We start from the raw sequence: 19,778 nt of genomic DNA, 5'->3' as shown, positions 1-19,778 counted from the left end.
GTTTCCTGGACATCTCCCTTCATTTCAATTAGTTTAGCCTTCATATGTTTCTCTAATTTGTGACTGTACTCTACCAATTCTGTGAGCATCCTAATAAATAGTGTTTTAAATTGGGCTTCTGAGAGCCTGGCAATCTGTTGGTCGCTTAGAGTTATTGGCTCTGGGACTTTGAGTTCTTCTTGAGCCATCCTTTGGGCTATTTGTGCCTGTTAAGTAGCAGGAACGGAGCCCTAGGTTTTCACCAGAGCAGGGCAACTCAGTCGCTGGGTTGTGACGTCGTACGTGGGGACGGGGTCAAAGAGGGACAATGGCTTCTCTCCAGCGCCCGCCACCGCCGCCGCCGCCACCCCCACCAGCACCGCAGCCACCACCGTCACCAGGGCCACGCGCCCCGCTCCTCAGCACGCGGGTGTGCCACCGCTGTCAGCCCTCCACCACTGGGTTTGCCCCCTGGGGCCTGTGTGGTCCGTCTCACTGCGCGAGAGTGTGCGACCTTGGTCAGTCTGTTCCGCGCCCCGACTAGTTCTGGGCTGCCTGCGCTCCTAGATCTGCCCTGGCTGACCCAGCTCTGCTGCTGGCTCTGCCTCTTACTGTCCTCGTTGAACGGTTCGTAGCTGTCGGACTTCCGTATAATTCGGTTTTCTGGCTTCTGGATGTGTGGTAGTTCACCAAAACTTGTTTCTTGATTATCTTTTAAAGTAACTGATGATCTGAGGTTGAGTCGTCATCTTTTTACCAAATACATATTACCTTAAAAACACATTATCTTTAGCCTTAACTGGTGTGGCTCAGTGGGTTGGGCACTGTCCTGCAAATGGAAAGTTCAGTTTTGGTTCCTGGTTGGGACACATGCCTGGGTTGTGAGCAGGGTCCTCTGCTGGGGGTGTGCTAGAGGCAACTGCTAGATGTTTCTCTCCCTTTCCTTCTCCTTCCCTTCCTCTCTCTCGAAAAATAAATAAAATCTTTTAAAAAAACCCACACGCACATCTTCAAATTCTGTTAATATACTCTACTAAAGAAGTAGCAACGAAAGAGAATGCTTTAAATGACCTTACCTGTGTAAATCAGTGGCCGCAAGACCAAAAAATGTATCTAAGCAGCTTCCAAAAACAGTGACAGCAAATAATTTGTTTGATTCTGCAACTTTTATGGAAAGCTTATATCTGTAACTGGCATTTTCAGCTTCACCAGTAGAACCACATTTGGGACAATTGGACCTGGAAAAGCAGAAGAAAAAATATATAGAAATGCTCATTAATTTTTTTATATGATGAGCAAATTTGGAAAAATAAAAATTAAAAATAACATTACATGTATAAATGTTCTTATACAATTTACATTCTTCTTAAACTATTTCATACCAATCTCTTTTGAATTTCTTTATTCACAGCAGCTACCTTCACCAACTTGAATTAAGTAGTGCCAAACTGACAGAAAGGTGAAGGAAAACTCTGTGTGTGTTTGGGCACATGTGCGTAAGGGGATCATGGGGAGAGAGGCAGATGTTCTTATTTGGTAGCTGAATCATGAACAAAGTTAGACATGCTATAGTCTGGGGTTGCAGGAGGTGTGGAGGCTGAATATAATAAATACCACACCAACAGAAGACCTAAAAATTGATGTTATCTTCTATTAAAAAATAATAATCATGAAAGTTAATAAAAACTTATATACAGAGTACCCAGTTACATTTTTTCATCATTATAAGAATAACCTAATTAGATTATAAAAAGTTAGGTACAAAACATCTTATTTAACTTGTTTTTAAGGCAATGTGTAATTACGGCCAGCGTCTTTCTGGTAAAACTACATATCAAGTGTAACTCTACAGTCATGTACTAACATGTCTGGTCTGGAGATAGAAATTAAGGTTAAATCCCTTAAACCTTAATTTCCTCATCTATAAAATTCAAGGTTAAAGAAGGATAAAAGGACACAAAGTAGAAGAAAAGAAAGTAAAGAAATGATCTATTGCAGATCTTGCCAATAAGTGTCAGTCTGTTTCTCTCTTACGATCTTACCCAAATCTGCTAGTTTGTGCTGCAGTTTGGCCGTAAATAGAGCTTCTTTAACAGTTGCGCATTAACATTCAAGTGTAATGTAAAATTCTTAGCTAATCTCAGACTAGTTAATAGGCACCAGCATTTTGCAGTTTATGAATATATTTGCAACATACATTATTTCATTACTATAGGTAAGCAAGGCCATTTACTCCCATTTACATATGGGGCAATTGGGGTAAATTTTTGCTCAAGATGACAAAATTAGTGAACTTTATGACCCAAATCCAAGGCTTTGGGTTTCTAGCCAGGAGATGTTTCTTGTATAATGTTTTATGATAAGTAAAAGAACAGCAAGATTAATAATGAACTGTCTTGCAAATAGTATCAGTGATAGCCTAACAAAAATTAGGTTTACTAGTATGAATGCATATGAACACTAAATTATATACATAGTTCATTACTATTATTTTTAAATTCTAACCCAAGGATATGTTTTTTATGGTTTTAGAGAGAGAAAAAGCGGGGGAGAGAGAGCAAAACATCAGTATGAGAGACTGACATTGGTTGGTTGCCTCCCATTCGCATCCCACACACACGAGTTGCCTGGACCAGGGATGGAACCTGAAATCTATTTGGTGAAAGGGACAGTGCTCCAACCAACTGAACCACCCGGCCAAAGCTAAATTGTATATAGTTTTATATAATATTTGTATAATGAAAATATTTGTGTATGGTTTCCTTTAATCCGTTGGGAATAAGGCTGTACTGAAATAAATATTAGTACGGAGTAATACACATCAGAGCTTGAACTTTTTAAAAAATCTTCACCAGAGGATATGTTTTTTGATTTTAGAGAGGGAGGGAAGAACAAAAAGGGAGGAAGAGGGAGGGAGAGAGAGGGAAGGAGGGAGGGAGGGAGAGAGAGAGAAGGAGGGAGAGAAAAAGAGAGTCAGTGACAGACAGACAGAGACATAGACAGAAACACTGATGTGAGAAAGAAACATCGTTGCCTCCCATAAGCACTCAGACCTGGGATGAACCTGTATCCAACTTTTTTTTGGGGGGGGCGGTGTTCGGGGTGATGCTCCAGCCAATTGAACCACACCCAGCCAAGGTCGGGGCCTGAACTTTGATGTGCATACTCATCACCTGGGATCTTGTTAAAGTGAAGATTCTGATTCAGTAAGTCTGGGTCAGGGCCCAAGACCCTGCCTATGTAACAAGCTCCCAGGTGATACGGTTGCAGCCGCACCCCTGACCACATGTTGGGAAGCAAGGGTAGAGACAACACATTCAAATTATAATTCTCTGATTTAACTTCTAGAAACACACTTATTTCTGAAACATTACTTGTTATGGAATAGCAGTTTTCAAACTTTAAGTGCTTAAAAATTATTGAGAAAAACCAGAGGTTTTGTTTAGGTGAGTAATCTCTATATTTTAAACTGATTATGAGGATTAAATGAAAAAATTAAAATAAATCTAAAAAGTATTAATAGTTCATGAAAAATAAAGAGACCCATTATATGGTTAACAGAAGGAACATAGTTTTATAAATAAATGTGTCCCCCCCAAAAATTAGCAAGAAGAGTGACATTGTTTTATATTTTGCAAATCTCTGTAATGTTTGGTTTAATAAAGACAGCGGGATTGTCCTGTTTCCCTTTCTGCTCAGTCCGTGGTGGTGTCCCATGTCACACCGTCTCTCGAAAACCCCACCACACATTCACGAGAGAATGAGAGTGAGAAGGGGGATAATGTCTTAGGGTATGAAAAGGGTTTTGATCTCAAAAAGCCTCTGAAAAGATCTGAAATAATACCTGAATTTGGTTACTGTTTTGCGATACCACTTAAAACACCAAGTTTCATTCGTTTACTTTTCTAGTGTAGCTGTAGATATTCCTGAAGTAGGACCAGTGGTGAGATTAGTGATTCTTAGTGTTGCCTTGGTCTTGAAGCTCTGGAAGTCTGATGACAAAGGAATGGACTCTTTCCCAGAAAAATGCACATGTAACCAGAACACTCGATACTTTACATACTTTGGGGACTGGAGGATTCATATANCCCACCACACATTCACGAGAGAATGAGAGTGAGAAGGGGGATAATGCCTTAGGGTATGAAAAGGGTTTTGATTTCAAAAAGCCTCTGAAAAGATCTGAAATAATACCTGAATTTGGTTACTGTTTTGCGATACCACTTAAAACACCAAGTTTCATTCATTTACTTTTCTAGTGTAGCTGTAGATATTCCTGAAGTAGGACCAGTGGTGAGATTAGTGATTCTTAGTGTTGCCTTGGTCTTGAAGCTCTGGAAGTCTGATGACAAAGGAATGGACTCTTTCCCAGAAAAATGTACATGTAACCAGAACACTCGATACTTTACATACTTTGGGGACTGGAGGATTCATATACTTCTGTAGAGTATCCACAGATACTTAACCCCAGGTTAAGAATCCTAGTCTAGATAATCAAATAATATCCCTTCCAAATTTATAATTCCATATTCAATTGAATATATACAATGTAATAAAAATATTTTTTTAAATGTATTTTTAATAGAAGCAGCTCAAGAGCCCATCAATACAAAAGTGGATAAAAAGCTGTGGTGGGAAAAATATACATGGGGCAAATGTAGATTTACAATGGTAACACAAATAAATAATGCAATAAATAATAATAGAAGAATAAACTGTGTTTCCTGTACTTTTGCCAACCTACTTTGCCAACACAATATAATAGAATACTACTCAGCCACACAAAGGAATAAAATCCATTTGTGACAATATGGATGGACCTAGAGGGTATTATTCTAAGTGAAAGAGGCCATTCAAAGAGAGAAAAATACCAGATGATTACAGTTACATGCGGAATTTAAAGAACAATATAAAAAAGCAAAACAAACAGGAAGAGACTTATAGATACAGAGAACAGACTGATGGTAGCCAGAGGGGAGGAATGTTGGGGGACTGGTTGAAAAAAGGTGAAGGGATTAAAAGGTATAAATTAGTAGTTACAAAACAGTCACAGGAATTTAAAGTACAGCACAGGAAATACAGTAAATAATAATGTAATAGCTGTATGGTGTCTGTAATAACAGATGGGTACTGGAAGTATCAGAGGGAACACTTTGCAAAGTATATGATTGTCTAATCACTATGCCATACACCTGAACCTCTGAAACTACTATAAAACAATACTGATTGTAAACTGTAGTTGAAAACTAAAATTTAAAAAATTTATCTTTAGCCCTGCCTGGGAAGCTCAATTGGTTAGAACATTGTCCAAATACACCAAGATTGCAGGTTATATTCCTGGTCAGGGCACATACAAGAATCAACCAATGAAGGCATAAATAAGTAGAACAACAAAAATCCATGTTTCTCTCTCTCTCTTTTTCCCTTCTCTGCACTCTCTAAAATCAGTAAGTTAAAAAAAATGTATGTTTAAGGCTTTACATATATATCACTTTCTCCCAAAAAGAGAAAACTATGACTGACGTATGTGAGCTTAAGTTTGACTTGTATAGTGAATGACACAAACATTTTGGGTGGTTGAAGGGACAGGAGGGATAGGAGAGGATGGGTAGATAGTCTCTGAGCTATGATTCACATTTTAAAACAGGAAAACAAAGTTCTTAGTATCAGAGACAAATTTCTAGACTAAAGAATCAATGGGTCCCATTAAGTAACCTAGAAGGGCAAATCACATCTGTTTGGGTTGGGGGGATAACTAATCTAAATAAGTAAGTACCATCCCTTGCTCATAATTTTTGGAAGAGTACACACACACATACACACACACACACACACACACACACACACATTATAAAAATAAAGTTAATTTGGTTTTTTTTATTTTAAAGTTTTTTTAAATTGTTATTTATTTATCTTTAGAGGGGAAGGGAAGGAGAGAGGGAGAGAAATATCAATGTATGGTTGCCTCTTGTGAGTCCCCTGATGGGAACTGGCCTGCAACCCAGGCATGTGCCCTGACTGGGAATCAAACCTTGATCCTTTGATTCGCAGACCCACCCTCAATGCACTGAGCTACACCAGCCAGGGGGTTAATTTGGTCTTTCATATGAAAATATTATCATATTCATATACGGGCACATATATAGGTACATACACAAGTATGTAAACATGATAATCTTATATGAACAATAAAATTTTTCTATACATATATATTTCTCATATTTGTATGTCTATGGGTCTGCATCTTTATATACATCATGGAACCTTTCAAATGAAGTCCTGAGACCCTAGTACAAGGATGAGAGTGGAGCTCTTGTGGAAACTGCCCTGGGGGCCCAGAACCATCCTACTTGCCAGCACTATCCACTGCTCCCCTCCAGTCCCCATCTCCCTCCAGAGGCACGGAGCCCTAAGGCCCTGCAGAATGTGATGTGAAAACCGCCACTGCTCCAAATCCTGGAGGTTAAAAAAAGGAAGAGTGAAGCCCATCAAATAATAAACCAAAGAAAATCTTTAGGCAGCAGTCATTTTGCTCTTCGGTGTCTCTAAAATCTTCTGCAAAGGCTGGAGTACGGGATTCCTCGGCCACACACTTGCGGTGCTGTGGCAACGGGGAAATCAAAGTGGGGGATTTCTGCTTCCTGTACAGGTTTACAACTCTCTCATATTTCCTCTCTCATGCTTACAGGCTTGGCTTGTACCTTTTGGAGAGTAGGATTATCCGAGAGAAGCACTTTTGACATGAAGGGTAGATGAAACTTGAATTATGGAGAGCAAGGACTGAGGCAAGAAGAAATTTTCTTCTCCTATTCGTGTGCTTACACGGCGGCCTGCAAAACAGAACAGTCACTGGGCAATGGCAAATCCTTAGCTGCAGGTGCACAGCTCAGTCCTGAGGAAGCCCCTCACCTCCACTTCGAGGCCGATGGATGTCCGCAGTGGTGAATGTCCACGTACTGGGAGAGCAATTTTCTTTTCATGCTTAATTAAAAGTATTAATACAAAGAAAATACAATTTACAATGGAACAGTTTAAACAAACTTACCGTCTTTGAACAAATACTCCATCTTAATAATTCAGGAAAATTGTCATTTAGCTTCTTTCAGAACTTTATAAGAAAACCTACACAGAACCTGTTTCTGCCATTAATAGGAAGAAACTGAAGTGAACCTATGTGACTCTTTAGAGAACTTAATTGGTGGGAAATGGTCCTTTCTAGCTGAAAAATAACTTTATTAAATATCAGTGTGCAGTTTTTACACGGCTTTAAAGAGAATACAAGACAATCCACATTTTGCAAACAGAGAAAGCAAAATGTTATATGAAAGGAGAGTTCCAAGTTCTTTCAAAAGATGCTTGTATAAAACATATCAGAGAAGTAAAACCATAGAATAGCAATGTTCCCCTTTTTTATACTTTAAAAACTTTTAAATGTTGGTCTGTTTAACCAACACTTAAAAATTGATTAGGTTAAATATAGTATAAAATAAATGTATTGTACATGTTCAAGATAAAACTATATAAGTATGTTCCCATTTGTACACGCATGGCAAAAGTTTTCAGTTTCTGAACCTGAGTGGAACTGTTTCTGAGACTGGCACCTGCAAATTCTGACAAAGTGGAAGTCAGAGCTTAAAAATCATAACAGAAACTTTCAGGCAGAGCTGTTCACAACATACTGAGAAAATTAGAAACATGACGATGGAAGGGAGATCGTGAAGTGACACTAACCCTGTCCGTCAATCACAATGACATTTCTGTGAAAGTAACATCTTGCTACCTAAAGAGTAAGCTGGAAACTCACAAAGATGAAAGATAAAGATTTCTATAAATCATTGTGTTACATTATTGAAGGGAGCATAGAAAAAGGCTCTTACTGCCCAATTCTTGGTCATCATCCTAATTTGGGGACCTTAAATATATAAGACTATAAGTTTGTACCAAATGCAAATATGTATTCCTAGGTTTGTGTCTTAGGCCACATGGCAATCTCCAAGGACAAGGGAGAGAAGGTGACAGAGGACCAAGGCACAGGCAGAAAGAAGAGTCACAGGAAAAAGCACCTGCCCTCTGCACCCCCCTCAACTCCAGTTTAGGGTGGAGGTGTAGCACAGTGGTCCTACCTGTGAACTGGGGGAGATAAAATAGGGCAAAATTCCTTCCTGAAAATGTCATCCCTTACCTGCTTAAAATCCTGGTATTACAACAAAGCCCCAGTCCCTAACAATGGCCTATGAGGCCCTGGGTCATATAGCTCCCAGTACTTGACCTCACCTTGATCACTGCACTTCAAGCCTCAAATACACCAAATGATTTCTTGGGCTTTGGAGCTTCCTTTCTCTGTGCCTAACAGGTTATTCTATTTGTTCTTCAAATAGCTGCTTTCAGTTTTTAACTCTAATGCCACCCGCTTCAGAGAGCCCCACTTTATCTCAGTGGACCTCTTAGTGTCTGTGATACACACCACCCATTTATTTCCTCATGGCACTAACCATGCTCCTGATATAGGCAATCAGGAGATGCACACACCCTGCATATGCCCTTGCTCACTTATTTTTGCTTGTTCTTCCCACACTAATCTGAAAGTTTCATGGAGACAGGGACCTGGTCTGTCCTGTGCTGGACTGGACCCCTAGTGCTTAGCACGTAGTAAGTTCTCTATGAATATTCAGTGAATAAATGAAAAACTATGAGCAGAATCAGGCAATTTAAGAAAACTTTTATAATGGGGTAGGTATATGCTATGTGATAGGATTTTCTTCCTTTTCATTGAAAGCCCCTTCAAAAAGCCTTTCTCTGTTAAGAAAAAGACTGGCTTTTCCCCCCACATCTTATATTACTGTTCATAGACTTCCCATGTTTTCTTTGTCTCTGCTGTTCCATTTGGTTTCATTATCCCTAATGCCTTTACTGGAGTCTCTCCTCCTTATTCTTTGTGTTAGAGAATGCACCAAAGCAATCCGAGTTGTGTTCCTTGTCCCCTCCTCCACCCCAAGTACCCCCCTACCACAGCGTTTCACCTTTCTCTGCCTTTTCCCGCTCTTCCTCTGTCTACAGTGTTCTCTCACTCTCCTGGCTAATGCGTATTCTTCTTTAAACTTCTTTTCAGGGGTCTTCTTCTCCAGGAAAGTACCCCAAGTTAAGCAACCCTACTTTTTAATTTACCACTTACCGAATTATAGTGAATTTGTTTAATAACTGGTTTTTGGGAAACAGAGTAAAATCTTGGGACCATCGTTTTATATTCCCAGTGCCCAGCTCAAAACTTAACAATCCGAACTTCAGCTATCAACTATTTTCCTGATTATCAGATTTCCTTTTTGTCAGTTCTGCCACATACCATTAAGTATAAAACAGCCCTGGCTGGTATGGCTCAGTGAATTGAGTACTGGTCTGCGAATGAAAGGGTCACTGGTTTGATTCCCAGTCAGGGGACATGCCTGGGTTGCAGGCCAGGTCCCCAGTTGGGGACACTTGAACGGCAATCACCACACATTGATGTTTCTCTCCCTCCCTTACCCTGTCTCTAAAAATAAATAAATAAAATCTTTAAAAATATATATAAAACACCATTTTACCAAATCACAAAATTATTTTATCTATGTATACACATTGGAGTACAGAGTAGTTTCATATATAGTACTTTATTTAAAATGTATTTTAATTATTATTTATTTATTTATTGTCATTTCCAATTTACTTTCTTAATTGAGATCATATGATCTAGGGTTATCTTATTCATGCCTCTAAAATAACATTTTACATTGTACCAAACTATACTGGCATTCATCAAATCATATTCTTCACAAAACTGTTATCAAATTAAAACTTTAGGCCCTGGCTGGTGTAGCTCAGTGGATTGAGCACGGGCCTGAGAACCACACGATCGCGGTTCGATTACCAGTCAGGGCACATGCCTGGGTTGCAGGACAGTTCCCATCAGGGGACACACGAGAGGCAACCATACATTGATATTTCTCTCCCTCTCTCCTTCCCTTCCTCTCTAGAGATAAATACATAAAAATAAATAAAATTTTTTTTAAAATTAAAACTTTAGGGCAAGGATTAAACTTGTATGATGAATAGGACACTGTCTAGAGTTGTGGGAAATTTTAAGAATAAGACACTTCCTGTCCTAAAATGTTCACTGTCTATTTGAGCAGACAACTTACCAATAAATGAAAAATATACAAACAGAAATATTTGGAAATTAATTTCTAAATCAATTATGTAAGAAATAATTGCTGTATTTTTAAAGGAAGTTTGTTTACATTGTATTTAAGGGTTTACTGCCCTCTATTGGATAAAATAAGTATATCTAGAAAACTATAACTGGCAAATTTGAGAAATGACACAAAAAAGGTCATTAAAAAACTATTTGTATTATTTGTGGTTCACTTGGTAAACCCCGGAAAATTGAAAAAAAAATCTCATTCATTGTGTGAACACAAATATAATAATATCCATTCAGAAGTCAGTGTTAGTTATTGCCTTTGCTGCTTTCATAGTATTTCCTTAACCATAATTGTCATCTAGTTTGCTTTGTCTCTCTCTCCTGCTTGACTTGGCATATTGAATCCAGGTTTGATGGATAACTAAATGAGGTATCAGGAATGAGTAATACTACAGTTGGGCAAACACAATGATAGACTTGAGAACAGTTTCGTATGTGGTGTTTGTCGCAATTTATTTTCTTGACTTCATTAGGAAAGATAGTGAAAAAGTATTACGTAAACCACACATAAAATTTAACTGAAATTAGCATGGCTGGTGTGGCTCAGTGGATTGAGCACCAGCTTGAGAATCAAAGGGTCGCTGGTTCAATTCCCAGTCTAGGGCACATGCCTGGGTTATGGGTCAGGTCCCCAGCTGGGAGGTGCATGAGAGGCAACCACACATTGATGCTTCTCTCCCTCTCTCTCTCTCAAAACAAATAAATAAAATCTTTTAAAAATCTAAGTGAAATTGTGGTTAATTCTAGAAGGAAAATGAACATAATACTTTGAGAAAGTATAACATGGGGACTTATCTATAATGTTAGCTTGGGAGTATAGGGAGAGATAGAGGAAGATAGGGAAATGTAACCTTTCTTTTAAAAATATTTTATTTCAGAGTTAGATTGGGTCCTCTCAATCTCACACATAAAAGCAGAAACAAGGGGGCTGAGATGGAGACAGAGGCAGAACAGTGTAAATGTTAGGGTAGGTTGATGGGAACTAATTAGGGCTCTGGGTATCATTTTGAAAGCCCAGAGATTGCCCAAGTCAATGTCTAGGAATGAAGACTGGTAAACTTATACTTACGTGGGGTCTAGGTGGAAACACCAAAGTACATTTTTAATTTAATAGAGAATACTACTGAATAATTTACTTCTCTTTTTCTACTGAAGCCACACGGGGAGCTAAACTATCATCAAAGATGCTTTAGTAATTTACCACAGAAAATTACCTCCACCGAGAAGGGATACATCTTAGGCCCATATTTTCTTTTGGGTATAATTACATATTACACCAAATTACGAAGTTGCTTAGAGAAGGGGTGTTGGATGAATAAAAAGTTTAATGGAATCAGGCTACTACGGCCATTGCAGCGTTTTTGCATTAGAGATTATTTTGTCAATGTGCCCAGATATGTAAGCTCCTTGATCACCACCCCCACATCCCATTCTTATACTAGCCAAGTAGTTCTCAAAGTTTAGCATGCATCAAAATCAATTGGAGGGCTTGAAAAAACACCAATTTCTGGGCCCCGACTTTAGGGCCTCATCAGTAAGTCTGGGATGAGGGCCCCAGAACCTGTGCGTTTCCAGGTAAGGCTTATGTTCCCCGCACTTAATAACCACAGGCCTAGCCACTGGGGCTGCATGATGGTGAACAGCACTTTATGATTAATGTAGTTATAGTGAAATCATAAAGCCCGAGGGCATCTTATCTCTTTCAGAATGCTCTGTAATTCTTTGCTGTAATGTGTTATCTGGTGACTTTTCACCTTAACTAAGTCACCAAATTTTTAGAAGGCACCTTAGCAGCATGTGAACAACCTTGCCTGTGTGGAAAACCTATTATTCGTAGCTAATGTGATTTGGTTAAAAGGTTAATTGGGGTTACGATAAAGAAAATCTTGACTATCATGGATGTGACAGTCAAGACACCATCTGCTGGGACTATCACAGACCAGACTAGGACAAGACTATCATTAACAGTTCTGCTTCCCAAACAGGGACCTCTGTGCCGCCCACCATCAGTATGAAAGCACCAGAGAAATGGGACTCAGTTTTGACTTGTTAGTAAATAATGTAAAACATTAATTTTATACAAAACAAATGCAATGGTATCATGCAGCAGAGTGCAAAACTTATATGAATTTTTAAGTTAAAGCTGAAAACTTCAAAGTCTTTTTTGTTTGTTTGTTTGCTTTTGGCAGGCTTGTATGACAAGCTCCCAAATTTCAAGGCTCTGAGTTGGACAGTCTCTCTCACATCAGGATCCTATAGTGGAAAGTTTTTAAAAACTACTTTATGGAAAATATGAATCTAACTGAGAATGATACGACTGATCAGATTGTTTAAAACGTTATTTAGCACTAAGGAAACATTTCTGACAAATGACCATACAAATAACAGAAAATGTAGTCACAGCTTTTCCTTTTTTACTGAACCTAGACTTCAAATACATTGATCTGCACTAATGGCAGTGTTGGTTTAGGAAGAATGTCAATGAGTGAGAAGCACAGTCTAACCTTGGAGATAAGACTCCCTGCATCCATGTCACTACTATATACTGAGCTGTCTCAGAAAATTTCCTGACACGTTGTCTGTCTTCCCACTACCAAAATAATCAGTTCTCCTGGAGACAAGTTATTTGGAGAACTTCAGGCACAGTTTATCAGTAGATTGAATATATCTCTTTACAAACTGAAATTCTGGCAACATGTAGAAACTGCTGTAAATTGTACCTTATGAAACAGACAAAATGGGTCGTCTCTGTAGTTATCTTTCTAGAGAAAAAAGATGAGATTAAAATCTAGCAGCTTCTAAATGCAATGTGGTGTCCTAGATTGGATCTTGGAACAGAAAAGGGACATTGGTAGAAGAACTAGTGAAATGTAAATACAGCCTGGAGTGCAGGTAATAGTAATTACCAATGTTGGTTTCTTAGTTTGACAGATGTACCATGGTAATACATGATTAAGTAGAGAAACTGAGTGAGGGATGGATGGAAACCCCCTGTGCTATCTTTGCAACATTTCTGTAAATAGAAATGATTCCAAAATACATTAAAATATTTTAAAACCATTGCCTTCTGTGAAGTATTTGTTGATTTGATGCCAAGTCCTTAAATTTTCCCCTTTGCTGCTTAAGCTAGATATTTGGAGTGCCTTGTTCACTTATCATTAAAAGTTTATTATACTTTAGCCCTGGCTGGTGTAGCTTAGTGGATTGAGCACGGGCCTGTGAAGCAAAGGATCGCGGTTTGATTCCCAGTCAGGGCACATGCCTGGGTTGCAGGCTGGTTCCCTGCAAGCCAGTTCCCAGTAGGGGACACATGAGAAGCAACCACACATTGATATTTCTCTCCCTCTCTCCTTCCCTTCCTCTCTCTCTGAAAATAAATAAATAAAATATTTTTTAAAAGTTTATTATACTTTAGATATTTGATCTAGTTCTATCTGTATATTTTAAGTCAGATACCCATTTTTAAAAACTATTTCCCTCAAATTTTCATTTTTTTCTTTGTATTAAAATAAGCAGTTTGCAGTTTTTCTTTGTATTAAAATAAGCATGTTTTGATTATGTAACTTCCTCTTACATAATCAAAACATGACCAGGTGGGAAAAGACAAGTTAAACATGACAGTAATTTGGATTAAGGTACATAACATTCCGAGTTTCTTTCCAACAAACAAAATACAACACTGGTTCCAGGTAACACTGGGTCTTTTCAATTCAATGTCAGGCCACGAAAAGAAGAAATCACAACGTGAGATAATTTCCTGAATCCAATGATTTTAGTAGATTCACGCTCTTCCTTAACAGCCATCTTTGTACTTCGGTAACATTTAGGGAGGATTAACATCAGGGTACACGTGCGCTGCCCAAACCTAATGGCTGACATATCCGACAGCGGGTGCGGTCCTCACGGCCATCAGAGCAGAGGAGCGCTCTGCCCTAAGGCGGTGTGTGTCCTCGAATCTCTCTGACCTGGGGGCAAACCTTACACAGAGCAACCTCGGCAAACGCTGAGAAGTAAAGATGTGCAGTCACGAGAAACCAGTAACATTTAATAAGTTTGCATAACCTGAGAAGTACTGCTGTCTGGGTGTGCATGGGGTCAGCTGGGTCAGTTTGGTCAGAATGGCTCAAATTTAGATAAGAGAATCTCATACAATTACCATATTTTGCCGTGTATAACATGCACTTTTGCCCAAATTTTTGAGGGAAAAATAAGGATGAGCATTATACATGGGTAATACTAATTCCACATCTATATAAATGTTTTTAATTTTTTATTTCTGTTCATGCATTAAAAATGTAACTCTAGCAAGCAGCAAAGATATCTGTCTGCAAAATAACACCCTGGAATAAGATAATAGGTTTTGTTGAACTTGCAAGGAAAGCAGTTTCAGTTGAATTTCCTTTCAGAAATGACAGAACAGTGTATTGTTAGCCATTTGATGCAACAAATGATGCCAATTGTTATCCACTTAATAAGATAGGTGATGCTGACTTCATTACCACAGGATGAACAGCATGACACTTCTCTTCACAACTTTAGGTGGGAGAAGTTATTGGAAAATCCCTTGGAAAATGTCAAAATGGTTTTCATACACTGCAAGTTTTAAGCGAGAAGTTATTAAATATGCTAAAAAGCATGGCGACAGAGCTGCGAAGAGACACTTTGGGCCTCCTCTCACAGAGTGCCATCAGATTGGGGAGACAGGAAGAAAGCTTCCTCAGATGCCAGGACAGAAGAAGGCAGTGCGAGGGGAACCTCCAAAGTGGCTGGAGGTAGAGCAGGAGGTGAAGACCTGGATTCTGGAGCAGGGTCAGCCTGGGGTCTCTGTTTCCACCAAGATGATACAAGAAGGCAAAAGGACTGCATGAGAAAAAAACATTGATGATTTCTCAGGGACACCTACCTGGTGCTTTAACTTTATGATGAGAGAAGGTTTGAGTGTGAGGACACAAAAGAAACTTGCCCACAAACTTCCAGTAGCCTATGAGATCAAGTTCTGGAGTTTCATTCTTTTTTTTTTAAATATATTTTATTGATTATACCATTACAGTTGTTCTATTCCCCCCCTTCATTCCCCTACACTCACACACTCCCTCCCCTACCATTCTCCCGCCCTTAGTTTATAACCACGTGTCTCAAGTTCTTTAGATTCTATATTTCCCCTACTATTCTTGCCCTCCCCCTATCTATTTTCTACCTACTGTCTATGCTATTTTCTGTACCTTCTCCCCACTTCTCCTGCTCCCACTCCCCTGTTGCTAACCCTCCATGTGATCTCCATTTCTATGGTTCCACTCCCGATCTAGCTGTCCTCTTGGTTTGCTTTTGTTTTAGGTGTGGTTGTTAATAACTGTGAGTTTGCTGTCCTTTGACTGTTCATACTTTTCATCTTCTTTTTCTTAGATAAGTCCCTTTAGCATTTCATATAATAAGGGCTTGGTGATGATGAACTCCTTGAATTTGACCTTGTCCGAGAAGTGCTTTATCTGTCCTTCCATTCTAAATGAAAGTTTTGCTGGATAAAGCAATCTTGGCTGTAGGTCTTTGGATTTCATGACTTGGAATACTTCTTTCCAGCCCCTTCTTGCCTGTAAGGTCTCTTTTGAGAAATCCACTGACAGTCTGATGGGTACTCCTTTGTAGGTGACTGTCCCCTTATCCCTTGCTGCTTCTAGGATTCTCTCCTTCATTTTAGTCTTGGCTAATGTAATTATGATGTGCCTTGGTGTGTTCCTTCTTGGGTCCAACTTCTTTGGGACTCTCTGAGCTTCCTGGATTTCCTGGAAGTCTATTTCCTTTGCCAGACTGGGGAAGTTCTCCTTTATTATTTGTTCAAATAAGTTTTCCACTCGTGGCTGTTTCTTTCCCCCTTCTGGTACCCCTATAATCCGGATGTTGGAACGTTTAAAGATGTCCTGGAGGTTCCTAAGCCTCTCCTCGTTTTTTTGAATTCTCATTTCTTCATTCCTTTCTGGTGGGATGTTTTGTTCTTCCTTCTGGTCCATTCCATTGATTTGAGTCCCAGTTTCCTTTCCATCGCTATTGGTTTCCTGGACATCTCCCTTCATTTCAATTAGTTTAGCCTTCATATGTTCCTCTAATTTGTGACTATAATCAACCAGTTCTGTGAGCATACTGATAAACAGTGTCTTGAACTGTGCTTCTAAGAGGCTGGCAATCTGTTGGTCGCTTAGAGTTTTCGGCTCTGGGACTTTGAGTTCTTCTTGCGCCATCTTTTGGGCTGTTGGTGCCTGTTATGTATCAGGATCGGATCCCTAGGTGTTCACCAGAGCAGGGCAACTCAGTTGCTGGGTTGTGACGCTGTACGTGGGGGCGGGGTCAAAGAGGAGCAATGGCGTCCCGTGTGCTGCCTCCCGCCCCGGCCCCCACAGGTGCTGCAGCTGCCACCGTCACCGGGCCCGCGCGTTTCGTCCCACTGCACGCGAGTGTGCCACCGCTGTCAGCCCTCCACCACTGGGGTCCCCCCCCCCCCGGGGCCTTCGTGGTCCACCTCACTGTGCGCGAATGTGCGACCGCAGTCAGTCTGCCCCATACCCTGACTGGGTCCTGGCTACTTGTGCACCTAGGTCTGGGGATCTTTCCTGCCCAACCCTGGCTCCGCCCCTCTTACCGTCCCTGTTGAATGGTTAGTTGTAGTCAGACTTCCATATAATTCAATTTTCTGTTCTTTGGCTGTGCCTTTGTTCTCCAAACCTTTGTTGTATTCAAACTTGGTTGTGGGAGAAGGCACAGTGCTTCCACCTATGCCTCCATCTTGGTGGAAGTCCTGGAGTTTCATTCTTATGTTATAAATCTTTGAAGGACTTACAACTTTGAGCTGTCCCAAATACTGTCCCAATATGGTGAGGTCCCACTCACATCTGATGTGCCATCCAACAGAACTGAGGACATCAAAGGAAAAAGGACCGTGGATGTTAAAATGAGTCATCAGGAGAAAACACATTTCACTGTTGTTCAAGCCGGTTGTGCAGATGGGACAAAGCTACCACCCATGACCAACCTTAAAAGAAAAATGTTTCTGAAAGAAAAGATTCCAAGTGGAGTTATTGTCCACACGCATGAAAAAGGATGGATGAATGAAGAAGCTGTGAAAACCTGGTTTAACAAAGTCTGGTCAGGACCTGAAACACCAGCTTTGCTTGTTTTTGATCACTTCACAGCCCATGTTACACAAAATGCAAAAGTGATCACAGCAGACTTGAAAACCCAACTTACTGTGATACCTGGTGGGCCAACCAGCCAACTGCAACCTCTAGATGTGTCACTAAACAAGCCCTTTAAGGCCCGAATGAAGAAAGGGTGAATGTAGTCAGCTGGTAATGATTTAACCCCTACAGGCAGGATCAAAAAGGCATCCACTGCCCAGGTTTGTGGTTGGATCCTAAGGTCGTGGAACGGTGTCAAGAAGGAAGTGGTTGTGAAATCATTTAAAATACACAGCACCAGCAATGTTATGGATGGAACTGAGGATGAGGAAATTTCCCGGATGAGGAGAGTGACTCTTCAGAAGACACTGGTGACGTAGAAATTGAAGGAGATGATACTTCTGATATTGACAGCGACAAAGAGTTCTTGGCCTTCTATGATGTGTAAACACCATAAATTTGTTCCCGGGACATAAAATTTCTTGTACCATAATATGTTCAAAAATAAATGCTAAAATTCCTTTATAATATAAAAAACAAGTATCAAAATATAAACAAATAAAAAGTTGAATTAAAAAATTAAAAGGTTTTTTCTGAAAATTTGGGTTTAAAGTGTGGGTACACATTATACACTGGAGCTCATTGTACACAGCAAAATATGGTAATTAAACTCAGTTGACAGTTCCTTTGATAATGAGAATATGGACTGTATCTGATTCTAAAAGCACAATGAAGACATAATGCCTAAAATAATAAAAACTCTGTCTAAAGCATGACTTGCTTTGAATGGTAAAACTAAAAAAAATATAAACAAAAAAACCCTGTTTTTCTAGGAAGACTAACTGCGGCCTATGAATAGCTCAAAGTTCCAAGTTTACATCAATTACACTAAATGAAATTTCCAATGTTAAGCAGAAACTGGGCTTGTTAACTCAAACTATTCTACCAATACAAAGGCAACATTGCCCTGGTGAGATTGTTAACTCTGGAGAATGGTATTTTATTTAATAGACAGTGTGGACTTCATACATATCCATTATGAGTGCCTTGAAAACCAAACAACTTTAAAAGCTAGCAACAGCTTCTGCAAGTACAAAAATACACATTTATTACAGAACATATGGTAGTAAAATCTGTCAAGAAATATTAAACAAACTCTAAGCAATTTACCTAAAGCATCAGTCTAATTACTACAAGTTAACAGAGTATAATAAAATGACATGTTCATACAATATAATACTTTATGGCAACATTAACAAACTATCCACATTATTACGAAAGTATCTAAGGGAACACAGAGAGTAGAAATGGTTATTTAAGAATCTCAATATCTATTTTCCCCTAAGATTCAAAGAGGGTGAGCGATTTTCTACTCATCAATATATACATGGCTGGAATTACTCATTTGTTAAGGAGAGAAGAACGTTCTCCCAGGAGGGCGCTGCAGGCTGGATGAGCTGCGTTCCCAGCTGACCGTGCTGACAGCACCACCGCCCTGAGGGAAGGAGAGCTCCCTGCAGCCTTTACACACCGACCAAGGGAGTCTAACTGTAGGGGTGGTGCGTTACAAGGTGACAGTTACCTCATGTCTGTGACTGAGGGGGCCAGTGTCACAAAGGGTTCTTTGGACCCTGAGTTCTTAAATGAATTATAATGCTTAGGGCAAACAGGGCTAAGTACTCTAGAGATAGGTAGTACTGACTGCTAATAGTGAGAAAACTTCTTATATCTTACAAAAAACATTGCTGTTTTTTCTTATAATTGACAAATGCAACATTTAGAACAACAGGGAGAGAACATTTGACATGAAATTTTCTGGCGGCTCAGAAAAATAATTTGGAATAAGCTAGTTTGTGAGAGAGAGGTCCATCTGATGGTGGACTAAAGAGACCCTATGGATTCTAAGCAACTTCCTTGAAGCTCAAATGAAGGGAATGCACCTCCATTCCTGACCCCATCCCTTCACACAGGCTGGGAAGACGATAATACAGGACATGTACCAGTGTAACCTTTAAGGTGAGAGAGGAGAAATGTTTATGGATATGAAATAAATGTCTGGAGATATGGAAATCCAAATCCAGTAACTGAGAAGGCCTCATGGCCACTCTGGTGGGTATGCTGTTCTTAACTCTATAAATTGGCATCCTCTAAACTGCTCTCTCCACTGCCACATGGTAATGAGAGTAATGTTTTCTGGCTGCAGGAAGACAGTTCAGCAGAGGAGCCAGGCTTCCGCCACATGTTGGCGATAGCATTCCTGTAGCAGGGAAAGGGCCCTGTTGCAGCCATCCTCACACTCAGGTAGCACATGCTTTTGTAAAAGCATTTACAAGGTCACCTTGTAAATAGGAAAGTGTTTCTGGGGAATGTTCCCAGCACAGGGACCTTTGGAAAGACGC

General features: G+C 39.7%; 1 protein-coding gene across 1 annotated transcript in view; it reads right to left on the bottom strand.

Annotated features, from left to right (window-relative positions):
• Window positions 1–19,778, bottom strand: part of DDIAS (DNA damage induced apoptosis suppressor) — a 43,381-nt gene that overhangs the window by 5,813 nt on the left and 17,790 nt on the right. The window contains exons 3-4 of the mRNA XM_037042829.1: window positions 6,681–6,809; window positions 1,056–1,217 (exon numbers count right to left, since the gene is read on the bottom strand). Of these exons, the coding sequence (XP_036898724.1) occupies window positions 1,056–1,217; window positions 6,681–6,809 (291 nt within the window). The remainder of the gene's footprint in view (window positions 1–1,055; window positions 1,218–6,680; window positions 6,810–19,778) is intronic.

Source organism: Sturnira hondurensis, unplaced genomic scaffold (genome assembly GCF_014824575.4).
Source record: "Sturnira hondurensis isolate 20B ecotype Veracruz unplaced genomic scaffold, ASM1482457v3 Scaffold0003801, whole genome shotgun sequence".
Classification (NCBI taxonomy): domain Eukaryota; kingdom Metazoa; phylum Chordata; class Mammalia; order Chiroptera; family Phyllostomidae; genus Sturnira; species Sturnira hondurensis.
Note: the sequence above shows the minus strand (reverse complement) of the source record. Positions and strands in the feature narration are given on the sequence as shown.